This window comes from Oncorhynchus masou, chromosome 6 (genome assembly GCF_036934945.1).
Source record: "Oncorhynchus masou masou isolate Uvic2021 chromosome 6, UVic_Omas_1.1, whole genome shotgun sequence".
NCBI classification, from domain to species: domain Eukaryota; kingdom Metazoa; phylum Chordata; class Actinopteri; order Salmoniformes; family Salmonidae; genus Oncorhynchus; species Oncorhynchus masou.
In genome coordinates, this window is record NC_088217.1 from 3,509,114 (window position 1) to 3,528,979 (window position 19,866).

The window sequence follows — 19,866 nt, forward strand, 5'->3', positions numbered from 1 at the left end:
CTGGTATAGGACTATGTACTGTGTCTCAGAGCAGGCTATTAGAATGGTTTCCTGGTATAGGACTATGTACTGTGTCTCAGAGCAGGCTATTAGAATGGTTTCCTGGTATAGGACTATGTACTGTGTCTCAGAGCAGGCTATTAGAATGGTTTCCTGGTATAGGACTATGTACTGTGTCTCAGGGCAGGCTATTAGAATGGTTTCCTGGTATAGGACTATGTACTGTGTCTCAGGGCAGGCTATTAGAATGGTTTCCTGGTATAGGACTATGTACTGTGTCTCAGGGCAGGCTATTAGAATGGTTTCCTGGTATAGGACCATGTACTGTGTCTCAGGGCAGGCTATTAGAATGGTTTCCTGGTATAGGACTATGTACTGTGTCTCAGGGCAGGCTATTAAAATGGTTTCCTGGTATAGGACTATGTACTGTGTCTCAGGGCAGGCTATTAGAATGGTTTCCTGGTATAGGACTATGTACTGTGTCTCAGGGCAGGCTATTAGAATGGTTTCCTGGTATAGGACTATGTACTGTGTCTCAGGGCAGGCTATTAGAATGGTTTCCTGGTATAGGACTATGTACTGTGTCTCAGGGCAGGCTATTAGAATGGTTTCCTGGTATAGGACTATGTACTGTGTCTCAGGGCAGGCTATTAGAATGGTTTCCTGGTATAGGACCATGTACTGTGTCTCAGGGCAGGCTATTAGAATGGTTTCCTGGTATAGGACTATGTACCCTGTCTCAGGGCAGGCTATTAGAATGGTTTCCTGGTATAGGACTATGTACTGTGTCTCAGGGCAGGCTATTAGAATGGTTTCCTGGTATAGGACTATGTACTGTGTCTCAGGGCAGGCTATTAGAATGGTTTCCTGGTATAGGACTATGTACTGTGTCTCAGGGCAGGCTATTAGAATGGTTTCCTGGTATAGGACTATGTACTGTGTCTCAGGGCAGGCTATTAGAATGGTTTCCTGGTATAGGACTATGTACTGTGTCTCAGGGCAGGCTATTAGAATGGTTTCCTGGTATAGGACTATGTACTGTGTCTCAGGGCAGGCTATTAGAATGGTTTCCTGGTATAGGACTATGTACTGTGTCTCAGGGCAGGCTATTAGAATGGTTTCCTGGTATAGGACTATGTACTGTGTCTCAGGGCAGGCTATTAGAATGGTTTCCTGGTATAGGACTATGTACTGTGTCTCAGGGCAGGCTATTAGAATGGTTTCCTGGTATAGGACTATGTACTGTGTCTCAGGGCAGGCTATTAGAATGGTTTCCTGGTATAGGACTATGTACTGTGTCTCAGGGCAGGCTATTAGAATGGTTTCCTGGTATAGGACTATGTACTGTGTCTCAGGGCAGGCTATTAGAATGGTTTCCTGGTATAGGACTATGTACTGTGTCTCAGGGCAGGCTATTAAAATGGCTTCCTTTACATATTGTTTCTTCATATAATTGCATAACTTGTTTTTCCTCTTTTGAGACATTCACAATCACTCTTTGGTTTTCTGCATGATAACACCACCTTTTTAACTTCATATTAGCCTAACTGTGTGGTTCCTCTCTTGGACTGTCTGGGTGTTTTAACTTCCGTGTTCTGTTGCATGTTGGGTACTGTAGTTTACCTGCCAGTGATGACTCTAGCTGTTGTTTTTGCATCGATCGTTTGTACTGTTCTGTACATTTTTACATTACACTGCTTTGAGTGGTACTGTGTTGAGAGAATTCCAGCATGCCAAATTAAATTTGCTTACTGCTAATTGTTTGATTGGTTGATGAACAGCGTTTTATTTGGTTCGCTGTTCTTAAATGAGCTAACTACCTACTACTGCTGCTCAGAAGCTAGCCAGAGGCTAATCCTGAGACGAGGTCTGGAGATGGATGCTTCTCTCACTCAACAGGTGCCCCATTCAGTCATCGTCACGTTTTGACCTCAATTTCTCCCCTCTACAGCCGTGAAACAGTTGAAAGAAGCAGTTGGCTCGTCGTTGCACAAGCTGGCCAACTTTGACGGTAAGTGTTTGTTTTCTTGTTGTGTTTATGTGTGTGTTCTCGATGGTTTTGCCACTTGGCTGAGGCCATATGGTTGTTTTCGTCGGTCTACTTTGTCTGCTTGTTATTAGTATTTATTCAAGCCCAGGCATGTTCACTAAGTGATTGATCATTAGAAAATAAAATGAAACATTGAGTTAATTTTGATTGTACAAATGTGCTGGCATAAGTGTCGGGAGATGAGTTTTGCTCCTCTCAAATTTGAATATTAGGGACAGAAAGGATTTTTTTTTATCGTATGCTGATTTCCAATACATTTCCCCGTAACTGATAGAGGTCGACTGATTATGATTTTTCAACGCCGATACCAATTATTGGAGGACAAAAAAAGAGGCGATAGCGATTAATTGGCCAATTTCTTTCAAATGTATTTGTAATAATGACAATTACAACAACACTGAATGAACACGTACTTTAACTTAATATAATACATCAATAAAAATCAATTTAGCCTCAAATAAATAATGAACCCTGTTCAATTTGGTTTAAATAATGCAAAAACAAAGTGTTGGAGAAGAAAGTAAAAGTGCAATATGTGCCATGTAAGAAAGCTAATGTTTAAGTTCCTTGCTTAGAACATGAGAACATATGAAAGCTGGTGGTTCCTTTTAACACGAGTCTTTAATCTTCCAAGGTAAGAGGTTTTAGGTTGTAGTTAATATAGTATTTATAGGACTATTTATCTCTATACCATTTGTATTTCATACCTTTGACTATTGGATGTTCTTATATGCACTTTAGTATTGCCAGTGTAACAGTATAGCTTCTGTCCCTCTCCTCGCCCCTACCTGGGCTTAAACCAGGAACACATCGACAATAGCCACACTCGAAGCAGCGTTGCCCAAGCAGAGCAAGGGGAACAACTACTCCAAGTCTCAGAGCGAGTGACGTTTGAAACGCTATTAGCGCGCACCCCCGCTAACTAGCTAGCCATTTCACATCACATCGCTACACCAGCCTAATCTTCGGAGTTGATAGGCTTGAAGTCAAAAAACAGCAGAGTTGCTGGCAAAACGCACGAAAGTGCTGTTTGAATGAATGCTTATGAGCCTGCTGGTGCCTACCATCGCTCAGTCAGACTGCTCTACAAAATCATAGACTTAATTCTAACATAATAACACACAGAAATGCGAGCCTTTGGTCATTAATATGGTCGAATCCGGAAACTATCATCTCGAAAACAAGACATTTATTCTTTCAGTGAAATACGGAACCGTTACGTATTTTATCTAACGTTGGCATCCATCAGTCTAAATATTCCTGTTACATTGCACAACCTTCAATGTTATGTCATAATTACATAAAATTCTGGCAAATTAGTTCGCAATGAGCCAGGCGGCCCAAACTGCTGCATATACCCAGACTCTGCGTACAATGAACGCAAGAGAAGTGATACAATTTCACCTGGTTAATATTGCCTGCTAACCTGAATTTCTTTTAGCTAAATATCTGGTTTAAAAATATATACTTCTGTGTATTGATTTTAAGAAAGCCATTGATGTCTGGATAAGAGCGTCTGCTAAATGACTTAAATGTAAATGTAAAATTATTAGGTACATTCGTGTAATGATTGTGCTTTTTTCGCAAATGCGCTTTTGTTAAATCATCCCCCGTTTGGTGAAGTTGGCTGTCTTTGTTAGGAAGAAATAGTTTTCATACAGTTCACAGCGAGCCGGGCGGCGCAAACTGCTGCATATACCCTGACTCTGTTGCAAGAGAAGTGACACAATTTACCTAGTTATAAGAAATTCATGTTAGCAGGCAATATTAACTAAATATGCAGGTTTAAAAAATATATACTTGTGTATTGATTTTAAGAAAGGCGTTGATGTTTATGATTAGGTACACGTTGGAGCAACGGCAGTCCTTTTTTGCGAATGCGCACCGCATCGATTATATGCAACGCAGGACACGCTAGATAAATTAGTAATATCATCAACCATGTGTAGTTCTAACTAGTGATAACTAATATAACTAATGTTAGCTAGCAACTTACCTTGGCTTTTCACTGCATGCCCTTAACAGGCAGGCTCCTCGTGAGGCAGGTAGTTAGAGCGTTGGACTAGTTGCAAGATTGAATCCCTGAGCTGACAAGGTAAAAATCTGTCTTTCTGCCCCTGAACAGGCAGTTAACCCACTGTTCCTAGGCCGTCATTGAAAATAAGAATGTGTTCTTAACTGATTTGCCTAGTTAAATAAGGGTGTAAAAAATAAATACAAAACCGCGTCCAAAATTACCGATTTCCGATTGTTATAAAAACTTGAAATCGGCCCTAATTAATCCGCCATTCCGGTTAATCGGTCGACCTCTAGTTATGACCACCGTCTTACTAATGGCTGATCTCTATTATGTATCTGTCTCAGAGGTCATAGATGCCCACCTGCAGAACAACCAGACAGCAGAAGGAGACAGCCTTACCAGTCCTGACAGACTCAAAGGTAAAATACTGTTCATTACACAGGCTCTGTGGATGGATTAGCTGACGAGGACATGAAAACCATGTGGGCGCTTCCATGGGTCAGAAGTCAGCCTGTTGTTGTGATTCTGGATGGCCAGATCGCTAGCAAGAATGACAAACTGCCGTGTGGGGAAACTGAAGTGGCTCGTTTCAGCTCGTTCTCCATACCATGTCTTGTTTTGGGGTGTTTTGAATGATTTCATTGCAATGCTAATATGGCTAAAATTAGCTAACTAGCTAACCAAGAGACGATATATAAGGTTACAACCATCTTAACCATCTTAGCCAACCTCATCTGTTTTGCGCCCAAAGTTGCGCCCGCGTTGGTTTTTGTTGCTAAACAACCAACCAGTCTCTATTGGGTGTAAGAGAACTCGATCAACTCCTCTACAGCACCACCACTAGTTTCATCTGGCCTGCTCTTTAAGGTCGGGTTATCTCTTTGGCATGTCTAAATCTCCTGTCCATCCTGAATCGGACCTGTCCTCTCTGGTTCTCCTGTCCATCCTGAATCGGACCGGTCCTCTCTGGTTCTCCTGTCCATCCTGAATCGGACCGGTCCTCTCTGGTTCTCCTGTCCATCCTGAATCGGACCTGTCCTCTCTGGTTCTCCTGTCCATCCTGAATCGGACCTGTCCTCTCTGGTTCTCCTGTCCATCCTGAATCGGACCTGTCCTCTCTGGTTCTCTTGTCCATCCTGAATCGGACCTGTCCTCTCTGGTTCTCCTGTCCATCCTGAATCGGACCTGTCCTCTCTGGTTCTCCTGTCCATCCTGAATCGGACCTGTCCTCTGGTTCTCCTGTCCATCCTGAATCGGACCTGTCCTCTCTGGTTCTCCTGTCCATCCTGAATCGGACCTGTCCTCTCTGGTTCTCCTGTCCACCCTGAATCGGACCTGTCCTCTCTGGTTCTCCTGTCCACCCTGAATCGGACCTGTCCTCTCTGGTTCTCCTGTCCATCCTGAATCGGACCTGTCCTCTCTGGTTCTCCTGTCCATCCTGAATCGGACCTGTCCTCTCTGGTTCTCTTGTCCATCCTGAATCGGACCTGTCCTCTGGTTCTCCTGTCCATCCTGAATCGGACCTGTCCTCTCTGGTTCTCCTGTCCATCCTGAATCGGACCTGTCCTCTCTGGTTCTCCTGTCCACCCTGAATCGGACCTGTCCTCTCTGGTTCTCCTGTCCATCCTGAATCGGACCTGTCCTCTCTGGTTCTCATGTTGATCCTGAATCTGCATGATCCATAGGTATCGGCTCTTGGAGCTTTTCCCAGCCTTGTTGTCTATTTATTGTAGGTAAAACTATATCCAGGGCATTATCAGTTGTATCCAAGCCATGGGTCGTCTGTTAAATGTTCTCCTGGCACTCGTCGTCTGTTCAGGGTCAGCTGTCTGAATGCAGCCAGGACATTAAACTGCAGCTGAATCACACAACACTGATTTAATAATATCTATTTATATCTGACTCGAATCAAAGAAGAGACCAGGCCACTGACAAGGATTCTAGCAGCAGGGAACAGTAACTGACAGACCTCATCATGCCAATAGTTTTGTTTCAGAGAGGAAAAGGGTGCGAGGGAACATCAGAGATGCAACAAATAGTATGGCATCTCCCCCAAGATTACACAGATTACAGTACACACACACACCAGATTACAGTACACACACACACCAGATTACAGTACACACACACACACACCAGATTACAGTACACACACACACACCAGATTACAGTACACACACACACACCAGATTACAGTACACACACACACACCAGATTACAGTACACACACACACACACCAGATTACAGTACACACACACACACACCAGATTACAGTACACACACACACCAGATTACAGTACACACACACACACCAGATTACAGTACACACACACACACCAGATTACAGTACACACACACACACAGATTACAGTACACACACACACCAGATTACAGTGCACACACACACACACCAGATTACAGTGCACACACACACACACCAGATTACAGTACACACACACACACACCAGATTACAGTACACACACACACACACCCAGATTACAGTACACACACACACACACACCAGAACACAACACACACACACACACCAGATTACAGTACACACACACACACACACACCAGATTACAGTACACACACACACACACCAGATTACAGTACACACACACACACCAGATTACAGTACACACACACACACACCAGATTACAGTACACACACACACACCAGATTACAGTACACACACACACACACCAGATTACAGTACACACACACACACACACACACACCAGATTACAGTACACACACACACACACACACACACCAGATTACAGTACACACACACACACCAGATTACAGTGCACACACACACACACCAGATTACAGTGCACACACACACACACACCAGATTACAGTACACACACACACACACACCAGATTACAGTACACACACACACACACCAGATTACAGTACACACACACACACACACACACCAGATTACAGTACACACACACACACACACACACACAGATTACAGTACACACACACACACACCAGATTACAGTACACACACACACACACACACCAGATTACAGTACACACACACACACACACACCAGATTACAGTACACACACACACACCAGATTACAGTACACACACACACACCAGATTACAGTACACACACACACACACCAGATTACAGTACACACACACACACACACACCAGATTACAGTACACACACACACCAGATTACAGTACACACACACACCAGATTACAGTACACACACACACCAGATTACAGTACACACACACACACCAGATTACAGTACACACACACACACCAGATTACAGTGCACACACACACACCAGATTACAGTGCACACACACACACCAGATTACAGTGCACACACACACACACACCAGATTACAGTACACACACACACACACCAGATTACAGTACACACACACACACACACACACCAGATTACAGTACACACACACACACACACACCAGATTACAGTACACACACACACACACACCAGATTACAGTACACACACACACACACCAGATTACAGTACACACACACACACACACACACCAGATTACAGTACACACACACACCAGATTACAGTACACACACACACACACACACACCAGATTACAGTACACACACACACCAGATTACAGTATACACACACACACACACACACCAGATTACAGTACACACACACACACACACCAGATTACAGTACACACACACACACACACCAGATTACAGTACACACACACACACACACCAGATTACAGTACACACACACACACACACCAGATTACAGTACACACACACACACACACCAGATTACAGTACACACACACACCAGATTACAGTACACACACACACCAGATTACAGTACACACACACACACACACACCAGATTACAGTACACACACACACACACACACACACACACAGATTACAGTACACACACACACCAGATTACAGTACACACACACACACACACACCAGATTACAGTACACACACACACCAGATTACAGTACACACACACACACACACACCAGATTACAGTACACACACACACACACACACACCAGATTACAGTACACACACACACACCAGATTACAGTACACACACACACCAGATTACAGTACACACACACACACACACACCAGATTACAGTACACACACACACCAGATTACAGTACACACACACACACACACACACACCAGATTACAGTGCACACACACCAGATTACAGTACACACACACACACACACACCAGATTACAGTACACACACACACACACACACCAGATTACAGTACACACACACACACACACACACACACCAGATTACAGTACACACACACACACACACACACCAGATTACAGTACACACACACACACACACACACACCAGATTACAGTACACACACACACACCAGATTACTGCCACAGAGGTCAGGAAAGCTGCTCAAAACAGAAACCACTGATTGGCAGCACCTGTTTCCAATTTCAAATCAAAGTTTATTCATTGCATACACAGTTTAGCAGGTGTTATTACAGGTGCAGCGGAATGCTGGTCTTGCCATCTCCCTCGTGCAGTAAAAATGTCCAATCACAATATCAAATCAAGTCCAAATAGCAAGTATACTCATGGAGATTGACACTGAGTTTCAGCTGTAACCCAGGGGGGGTCCGCAGACCCCACTATAGGGTAGAGGTCTTCATGGGTCCAAAAAGTTCTGAAATGGACCTGGGGCGTTCTCACACGGACCAGGCCCGATTCAAGGGAAGCAGGAGAAGATACATGTTTTTGAGCTACTTTATTAACCCGAGCTGATAAAACGTGACAGGCAGATGACCTCACCTCATATCCCCTGGCAGGCAGATAGATGACCTCACCTCATACCCCCTGGCAGGCAGATAGATGACCTCACCTCATATCCCCTGGCAGTCAGATAGATGATCTCACCTCATACCCCCTGGCAGGCAGATAGATGACCACACCTCATACCCCCTGGCAGGCAGATAGATGACCACACCTCATACCCCCTGGCAGGCAGATAGATGACCTCACCTCATATCCCCTGGCAGTCAGATAGATGATCTCACCTCATACCCCCTGGCAGGCAGATAGATGACCACACCTCATACCCCCTGGCAGGCAGATAGATGACCACACCTCATACCCCCTGGCAGGCAGATAGATGACCTCACCTCATACCCCCTGGCAGGCAGATAGATGACCTCACCTCATACCCCCTGGCAGGCAGATAGATGTCCACACCTCATACCCCCTGGCAGGCAGATAGATGTCCACACCTCATACCCCCTGGCAGGCAGATAGATGACCATGGATGGATGGAAACAAGGGGATCAAGCCAACTGAAGCAGCAGGGGGGTCGTGTCATGTGTACTGTTTCAATATTGCTTATTGACTTAAACCTACTTGACATTCTGTTACATTTGATCTCATGTGGTTTTATTAGTTTGGTAGTTCTGATGTAAGTGGTCTGTCCCTCTGTCCAGTAGAAAACCTAGTGGATGCTAAGGAGTCGGACATGTCAGATACACTAAGTCCCAGCAAAGATCGCAGCAGTGACGACACGTCAGGTAAACACCTTGAACAACGAGACACTGTTAACACCTTTTATTATATTAATGACGACGGCACGTCAGGTAAAACACCTTGAACAACGAGACACTGTTAACACCTTTTATTATATTAATGACGACGACACGTCAGGTAAACACCTTGAACAACGAGACACTGTTAACACCTTTTATTATATTAATGACGACGACACGTCAGGTAAACACCTTGAACAACGAGACACTGTTAACACCTTTTATTATATTAACAAGTCTAGATTTTTTTTGTGAATTTTTAATGGTCTAACTATTTCTAAGTTGACAGGTATGTTGATATTTTAAATTTAATTTTAAGGACTGACGTAGGTAAATTACTGTGACTTTTTATATTCATTCATTACGTCAACCAGTCTTCACTATGTTTATAAAATGGTAACCAATGTAAAAAAAATAAAATAAGAAGATTTATGTTAATTCCAACTAGGACATAATCAGCATGGCGTGCTCATGAATCTCTATCCCGAGCAGAACTAGCAGAACTATTGATTTAGTTTGTCACTCAATGCCTCTCTGGCTGTTTGGCCTGGTCTGGTCCCAGCTCACTGTTAATCATCTCTGTTCCTCTTCTCTTTCTGTCCTCTCTCTCTCTCTGTGTAGACGGAAACATGGATGATCATGAGCTGAACGAGCCACAGAACAGGGTTGCCCTGCTCAAAGGTAATACATATTTATATGAATATAGATTTACTTCTCAATATTGGTTAAGACTTGTTTATTATGCGTTAGTGTGGTTGACATCAAATCTTGTTGTGTGGAGGCAACAGTGGTCCAATCAACAGTGGTCCAATCAACAGTGGTCCAATCAACAGTGGTTCACTTCAACAGTGGGTCGGTGCCAGTGATGGGGATGTTGTACGATGAACATTTTGATTAGATAAGTTCAGTACTGGTAAGGCAGAGTACCGTACACCGGGCTATTTGGAAATGGCCACAGGTTGTTTTGTTTTTTTTACTGTCAATACGGTCTTTAATAATGTTAATATTTGTAGCTTATATTTAAGTAAATACCTGCAGTCTACGTTACGTGTGCTATACTTTAGGATATAAAGCAGATTTGCATTTCTTTGAACCTATTTTTCATGATGAAGCTTACCGGTAGTCCCCAATCACGTTTTTTAGTTTACAAGCACGTGATGACGAGAGACCGGAGCCTTGTGAGTCCACTGTTGTGCAGCAGGCGCCAGCTGATCTAGTTACAGTAGGGAATTCACTACTAGATATTTACCCACTGGTTTGTTGACCTAGTAGCTTGTTTCCTAGCTCAGTGGATCAAGCTTCTCTTGGTAACAGCAGAGACACCCCCCCCCCCAGGGACAAGAGCCTTGCTGTTTAATATTGGTTTTGTTCGTGCAACAAACTGTGTACCATTTTTTTTTTTTTGGTATAACTTTATTAACTGGGATGTCCTTCCTGCATATGGTTTGCCAGAGACTGTATAAAATGTTCGCAAATGAGCTCGTTAGCATTTAGATGGAATTTACTTGTACTTGTTTAGCATTACTATCCTTTGGATTACTGAGTATCAGTGAGGTTTGAAAATGGCGCCCCTTGTGTTCAGTGCATGTATTACCAAATGGCACCCTATTCCCTATATTGTGCAGCACTTTTGACCAGAGCCCTATTGCCTATATAGTGCAGCACTTTTGACCAGAGCCCTATTCCCTATATAGTGCAGCACTTTTGACCAGAGCCCTATTCCCTATATAGTTCATCACTTTTGACCAGGGCCCTATTCCCTATATAGTGCAGCACTTTTGACCGGAGCCCTATTGCCTATATAGTGCAGCACTTTTGACCAGAGCCCTATTGCCTATATAGTGCAGCACTTTTGACCAGAGCCCTATTGACTATATAGTGCAGCACTTTTGACCAGAGCCCTATTGCCTATATAGTGCAGCACTTTTGACCAGAGCCCTATTGCCTATATAGTGCAGCACTTTTGACCAGAGCCCTATTGCCTATATAGTGCAGCACTTTTGACCAGAGCCCTATGGCTATTAGTAGTGCACTATATAGGGAGCCATTAAGAAGATATCAGGCCAGCCAACCTGGCAGGGTGTGGTATGGGTCTCATGGCTGGTACTCCTGACTATAGGCAGAGCTTTGTGGGGGGTGTCGAGTTAGGGAGAGCTTTGTGGGGGTGTCGAGTTAGGGAGAGCTTTGTGGGGGTGTCGAGTTAGGGAGAGCTTTGTGGGGGGTGTCGAGTTAGGGAGAGCTTTGTGGGGGTGTCGAGTTAGGGAGAGCTTTGTGGGGGTGTCGAGTTAGGGAGAGCTTTGTGGGGGTGTCGAGTTAGGGAGAGCTTTGTGGGGGTGTCGAGTTAGGGAGAGCTTTGTGGGGGTGTCGAGTTAGGGAGAGCTTTGTGGGGGGGTGTCGAGTTAGGGAGAGCTTTGTGGGGGGGTGTCGAGTTTGGGAGAGCTTTGTGGGGGGTGTCGAGTTAGGGAGGTCAGAGGCCGAACGTGGCTAGTTTGGGACACTCCTGGCAAGTTCACTTTGGTTAACGGTGAACTCACCTTTTAGCTGTGGAGTTGACAAGTCTCAACGACAACAACAAGCCATTGCCTTTGTCAGGAGTTGACTGAAGTCACATGATCATATACCTTCAGTATCAACTAGAGGGCCACCCATTAATTCGGGCCGATTTCAAGTTTTCATAACAATCGGTAATCTGAGCTTTGGATGTCGATTAGGGCCGATTACATTGCACTCCACGAGGAGACTGCGACCACCTGTTACGTGACAAGCATGAAAAGGACCTTGTGGCTGCAATGAGCCAAGGTAAGTTGCTAGCTAGCATTAAACTTCTCTTATTAAAAACAATTGATCTTCACAATCACTAGTTAACTACACATGGTTAATTTATCATCGAATCACAGCCTACTTCAACTTCGGCAAACTGGTGAGGATTTTACAAAAGCACTGTCGTTGCACAAATGAACCTAAACATCAATGCCTTTCTTAAAATCAATACAAAGCGGTATACTTTTTTAAAAATCTGCATATTTAGTTAAAAGATATTCATGTTAGCAGGAAATAGTAACGAGGGAAATGGTGTCACTTCTCTTGCGTTCAATGCAAGAAGAGTCAGGGTACATGCAGCAGTTTGGGCCGTCCGGCTCGTTGCGAACTACGTGAAGACCATTTCTTCCTAACAAAGACCGTAATTCATTTGCCAGAATTGTACATAATTATGACATAACATTGAAGGTTGTGCAACAATGTAACAGCAACATGTAGACTGTGTTGCCACCTAATATGGGGCGGCAGGGTAGCCTAGTGGTTAGAGCGTTGGACTAGTAACCGAAAGGTTGCAAGTTCGAATCCCCAAGCTGAAAAGGTACAAATCTGTCGTTCTGCCCCTGAACAGGCAGTTAACCCACTGTTCCTAGGCCGTCATTGAAAATAAGAATTTGTTCTTAATGGACTTGCCTAGTAAAATAAAGGTTAAACAATAAATAAATAAATAAAATAAAATATGAAACAGGTATTTCACTGAAAGAATCAACGTTTTGTTTTCCATATGGTAGTTTCCGGTTTTGACCTTATTAACGACCAGAGGCTCGTATGTGTGTTTTATTATAATGAAGTCTGATTTGATAGAGCAGTCTGAGCGGTGATGAGCAGCAGCAGGCTCGTAAGCATTCAATCAAACAGCAATTCCTGCGTTTGCCAGCAGCTCTTAGCAATGTTTGAGGCACAGCGCTGTTTATGACTTCAAGCCTATCGTCTCCCGAGATTAGACTGGCAATACTATAGGGAACATCCAATAGTCAAAGGTATTTGAAATACAAATGGTATAGAGAGAAATAGTCCTATAATAACTACAACCTAAATTTCTTACCTGGGAATATTGAAGACTCATGTTAAAATGGAACCACCAGCCTTTTTATGTTCTCATGTTCTGAGCAAGGAACTTAAAACATTAGCTTTCTTACATGGCACATATTGCACTTTAACGTTCTTCTCCAACACAGTTTCATTATTTATTTGAGACTAAATTGATTTTATTGATATACAGTGGGACAAAAAAGTATTTATTCAGCCACCAATTGTGCAAGTTCTCCCACTTAAAGATGAGAGAGGCCTGTAATTTTCATCATAGGTACACTTCAACCATGACAGACAAAATGAGGGGGGAAAATCCAGAAAATCACACTGTAGGATTTTTTATGAATTTATTTGCAAATTATGGTGGAAAATAAGTATTTGGTCAATAACAAAAGTTTCTCAATACTTTGTTATATAGCTGGATATTGTCGGAGAGGCTTCCATTGAAGAACACCCTCTGTGTTCTGTTAGACAGGTAACTCTTTATCTACATTATAACAGGGGGTGTAAAGCCATAACACATTCTAGAACACCCTCTGTGTTCTGTTAGACAGGTAACTCTTTATCCACATTATAACAGGGGGTGTAAAGCCATAACACATTCTAGAACACCCTCTGTGTTCTGTTAGACAGGTAACTCTTTATCCACATTATAGCAGGGGGTGTAAAGCCATAACACATTCTAGAACACCCTCTGTGTTCTGTTAGAAAGGTAACTCTTTATCCACATTATAGCAGGGGGTGTAAAGCCATAACACATTCTAGAACACCCTCTGTGTTCTGTTAGACAGGTAACTCTTTATCCACAATATAGCAGGGGGTGTAAAGCCATAACACATTTTTCCAGCAACAGACTATGATCGATAATTTCAAAAGCCGCACTGAAAGCTAACACAACGGCCCCCACAATTAGTTTTCTAATCAATTCCTCTCAGCCAATCATCAGTAATTTGTGTAAGTGCTGTGCTTGTTGAATGTCCTTCCCTATCAGCGTGCTGAAAGTCTGTCAATTTGTGTTCTGTAAAATAGCATTGTATCTGGTCAAACACTATTTTTGCCAGAAGTTTACTTCGGGTTGGTAACAGGCTGTTTGGGGGGCTTTCCTATCCTTGGGTAGCGGAGAGACGTTTGCTTCCCTCCATGCATGAGGGCACACACTTTATAGTAGGCTGAAATTGAAGACACAGTGCATTCAGAAAGCATTCAAACCCCTTGACGTTTTCCACATTTAGTTCTGTTACAGCCTTATTTTTAAATGGATACAATTGTTTATTCCCTTCATCAATCTACATCTATACTAAGCTACATGCTTGACACACCTGTATTATGGGAGTTTCTCCTGTTCTTGTCTGCAGATCCTCTCAACCTCTGTCAGGTTGGATGGGGAGCGTCGCTGCACAGCTATTTTTAGGTCTCTTCAGAGATGTTTGATCGGGTTCAAGTCCAGGCTCTGGCTGGGCCACTCAAGAACATTCAGAGACTTGTCCCGAAGCCACTCCTGCGCTGTCTTGGCTGTGTGCATAGGGTCGTTGTCCTGTTGGAAAGTGAACCTTTGCCCCAGTCTGAGGTCCTGAACGCCCTGGAGCAGGTTTTCGTCAAGGATCTTTCTCCTTTGCTCCATTCATCTTTCCCTCGATCCTGACTAGTCTCCCAGTCCCTGCCGCTGAAAAACATCCCCACAGCATGATGCTGCCACCACCATGCTTCACCATAGAGATAGTGCCAGGTTTCCTTCCTCCAGACATGACGGTTAGCATTCAGGCCAAAGAGTTCAATCTTGGTTTCATCAGACCAGAGAATCTTTTTTCTCATGGTGTGATAGTCTTTAGGTGCCTTTGGCACACTCTAAGCCTGCTGTCATGTGCCTTTTACTGAGGAGTGGCTTCCGTCTGGCCACTCTACCATAAAGGCCTGATTGGTGGAGTGCTGCAGATATTTTTGTCCTCCTGGAAGGTTCTCCCAACTCCACAGAGGAACTCTAGAGCTCTGTCAGAGTGACCATTGGGTTCTTTGTCACCTCCCTGACCAAGGCCCTTCTGCCCGATTGCTCAGTTTGGCTGGGCGGCCAGCTATTGGAAAAGTCTTGGCTGTTCAAAACCTCAAGTTAAGAATGATGGTCACTGTGTTCTTGGGGACCTTCAATGCTGCAGAAATGTGTTGGTACCCTTCCCCAGATCTGTGCCTCGACACAATCCTGTCTCAAAGCTGTATAGACAATTCCTTCAACCTCGTGGCTTGGTTTCTGCTCTGACATGCACTGCCAACTGTGGGACCTGATATAGACAGATGTGTGCCTTTCCAAATCATGTCCAATCAATTGAATTTACCACAGGTGGACTCCAAGTTGTAGAAACATCTCAAGGATGATCAATGGAAACAGGATGCACCTGAGCTCAATTTTGAGTCTCATAGCAGGTCTGAATACTAATGTAAATATGTTTTTGCTTTGTCATTGTGGGGTATTGTAGATTGAGGGGCAGAAAATATACGATTTTAGAATGAGGCTGTAATGAAACAAAATGTGGAAAAAGTCTAGGAGTCTGAATACTTTTGCCGAAAACATTGTGTGAGTGTGACTGTGACACTGTGTGTGTGTGTGTGTGTGACTGTGACACTGTGTGTGTGTGTGACTGTGTGTGTGTGACTGTGACACTGTGACTGTGACACTGTGTGTGTGTGACTGTGACACTGTGTGTGTGTGACTGTGACACTGTGTGTGTGTGACTGTGACACTGTGTGTGTGTGTGACTGTGTGTGTGTGTGTGACTGTGTGTGTGTGTGTGACTGTGACACTGTGTGTGTGTGTGACTGTGACACTGTGTGTGTGTGTGTGACTGTGACACTGTGTGTGTGTGTGTGACTGTGTGTGTGTGTGACTGTGACTGTGTGTGTGTGTGTGTGTGTGACTGTGACACTGCGTGTGTGTGTGTGTGTGACTGTGACACTGCGTGTGTGTGTGTGTGTGACTGTGACACTGTGTGTGTGTGTGACTGTGACACTGTGTGTGTGTGTGACTGTGACACTGTGTGTGTGTGTGACTGTGACACTGTGTGTGTGTGTGACTGTGACACTGTGTGTGTGTGTGACTGTGACACTGTGTGTGTGTGTGACTGTGACACTGTGTGTGTGTGTGTCTGTGACACTGTGTGTGTGTGTGACTGTGACACTGTGTGTGTGTGTGACTGTGACACTGTGTGTGTCTGTGAGACTGTGTTTACTCTGATCCCTCTAATTGTTTCTGTAATATCCCAGACGGAACAGAAGCCCTGGCAGCCGTCTGTCTGTCAGGTCGGTCATTACATTCATCATCACACTGAACACCTGTTTTTATCTGAAATCGTTGTTTTTAGTCTGTCTGCTACCACCAAGGTCAACTGATGACTTCATCAGGATCGTGTTATCCAACTCCATGTTGATAAGTCTGGCTTTTAATGGCAGGGTTAACCTTGGTCTCTGTTCCCAGGACTGTTTGGTGTTCAGTCAGTCTGCCAACTCTACTGCTTTCAGATCCATTGTATATCTCAACTGCTTTCATTATGAGAGACTGACAGACCAGAAACTGTGGATAGATGGCGGTATTCGCTCAACTGAAAGCGCAAACCACTGCATTTAACCATGACAAGGTGACTGGGAATATGGCTGAAATATAAACAGTTATTCCCTCCGTAAGGCAATCAGACAGGCAGAACGTCACTACTGAGACGAAGTGGAGTATCAATTCAAAGGCTCAGACACGAGACGTATGTGGTAGGGTCTATAGACAATCACGGATTACGAAGGGAAAATCAGCCGCATCGCGGACGCCGACGGGACCCTGACGCGGAAAACACAGTGCCACCGACACGGATACCAAGGACTGTTGGCATTCCTGCTCTGTGGGCGACGTAAGACATTAAGGCATCCCGAGCCTCGTTCTAATGTGTTTTAACCCTCGCTACCGGCCCAGACGGCATCCCGAGCCTCGTTCTAATGTGTTTTAACCCTCGCTACCGGCCCAGACGGCATCCCGGGCCTCGTTCTGATGTGTTCTAACCCTCGCTACCGGCCCAGGCGGCATCCCGAGCCTCGTTCTAATGTGTTTTAACCCTCGCTACCGGCCCAGACGGCATCCCGAGCCTCGTTCTAATGTGTTTTAACCCTCGCTACCGGCCCAGACGGCATCCCGGGCCTCGTTCTAATGTGTTTTAACCCTCGCTACCGGCCCAGACGGCATCCCGAGCCTCGTTCTAATGTGTTTTAACCCTCGCTACCGGCCCAGGCGGCATCCCGGGCCTCGTTCTAATGTGTTTTAACCCTCGCTACCGGCCCAGACGGCATCCCGAGCCTCGTTCTAATGTGTGTTAACCCTCGCTACCGGCCCAGGCGGCATCCCGAGCCTCGTTCTAATGTGTTTTAACCCTCGCTACCGGCCCAGACGGCATCCCGAGCCTCGTTCTAATGTGTTTTAACCCTCGCTACCGGCCCAGGCGGCATCCCGGGCCTCGTTCTAATGTGTTTTAACCCTCGCTACCGGCCCAGACGGCATCCCGGGCCTCGTTCTAATGTGTTTTAACCTCGCTACCGGCCCAGGCGGCATCCCGAGCCTCGTTCTAATGTGTTTTAACCCTCGCTACCGGCCCAGACGGCATCCCGGGCCTCGTTCTAATGTGTTTTAACCCTCGCTACCGGCCCAGGCGGCATCCCGAGCCTCGTTCTAATGTGTTTTAACCCTCGCTACCGGCCCAGACGGCATCCCGAGCCTCGTTCTAATGTGTTTTAACCCTCGCTACCGGCCCAGGCGGCATCCCGGGCCTCGTTCTAATGTGTTTTAACCCTCGCTACCGGCCCAGACGGCATCCCGGGCCTCGTTCTAATGTGTTTTAACCCTCGCTACCGGCCCAGACGGCATCCCGAGCCTCGTTCTAATGTGTTTTAACCCTCGCTACCGGCCCAGACGGCATCCCGGGCCTCGTTCTAATGTGTTTTAACCCTCGCTACCGGCCCAGGCGGCATCCCGAGCCTCGTTCTAATGTGTTTTAACCCTCGCTACCGGCCCAGACGGCATCCCGGGCCTCGTTCTAATGTGTTTTAACCCTCGCTACCGGCCCAGGCGGCATCCCGAGCCTCGTTCTAATTTGAGAGTCAAGTTAAGGATCGTATCACCTCCACCCGACAGGCCACCCTAGACCCACTTCAATTTGCGTAGTGCCCCAATAGATCCACAGACAATGCACACTGCCCTATCCCATATGGACAAGAGGAATACCTATTTAAGAATGCTGTTCTTTGACTACAGCTCAGCATTCAACACCATTGTACCCTCCAAGCTCATTATTAAGCTCTGGGTCCTGGGTCTGAACCTCTACTGATACTCAACACTGGGGCCTCACAAGGGTGCATGCTAAGCCCCAACCTGTACTCCCTGTTCACCCATGACTGTGCAGACGACACAACAGTAGTAGGCCTGATTACCAACAATGACGAGACAGCCTACAGGTAGGAAGTGAGGGCCCTCGGAGTGTGGTGTCAGGAAAATAACCTGTCACTCAACAAAAGGAGCTGATCATGGACAGGAAACAGGAGAGGGAGCACCCCCATATCCACATCGACGGGACCGCAGTGGAGAAGGTGGAAAGCTTGAAGTTCCTCGGCGTACACATCACTGACGATCTGAAATGGTCCACCCACACAGACGGTGAGGTGAAGAACCTCAGGAGGCTGAAGAAATTTAGCTTGTCACCTAAAACCCTGACTGACTTGTACAGATGCACAATTGAGAGCATCCTTTCAGGTTTTATCACCGCCTGGTACTGCAACTGCTCCGCCCAAAGTACCTGCCCTCCAGGACACCCATAGCACCCGATGTCACAGGTAGGCCAAAAAGATCATCAAGGACATCAACCACCCGAGCCATGGCCTGTTCACCCGCTATGATCCAGAAGGCGAGGTCAGTACAGGTGCATCAAAGCTGGAACCGAGAGACTGGAAAAACAGCTTCTATCTCAAGGCCATCAGACTGTTAAATAGCCACCACTACCTGGCTTCCACCCGGTTACGCAACCCTGCACCTTAGAGGCTGCCGCCCTATATACATAGACCTCGATTCACTGGTCACTAATAATGGAACACTAGTCACTCTCAACCCTGCACCTTAGAGGCTGCCGCCCTATATACATAGACCTCGGTTCACTGGTCACTAATAATGGAACACTAGTCACTCTAATGCTGTTTACATACTGCTTTACTCATCTCATATGTATATACTGTATTCTATTTTACTGTATTTTAGTCCATGACACTCTGACATTGCTCAATCTAATATTTATATATTTCTTCATTCCATTCTTTTACTTTAGA

The 19,866-nt window shown here is 45.2% G+C and overlaps 1 protein-coding gene across 1 annotated transcript in view; it reads left to right on the forward strand.

Moving 5' to 3' along the window:
* Positions 1-19,866, forward strand: part of slmapa (sarcolemma associated protein a) — a 130,709-nt gene that overhangs the window by 75,169 nt on the left and 35,674 nt on the right. Inside the window, exons 13-16 of the mRNA XM_064967333.1 lie at positions 1,952-2,011; positions 4,415-4,489; positions 9,586-9,666; positions 10,303-10,362. Coding sequence (XP_064823405.1) covers positions 1,952-2,011; positions 4,415-4,489; positions 9,586-9,666; positions 10,303-10,362 — 276 coding nt within the window. The remainder of the gene's footprint in view (positions 1-1,951; positions 2,012-4,414; positions 4,490-9,585; positions 9,667-10,302; positions 10,363-19,866) is intronic.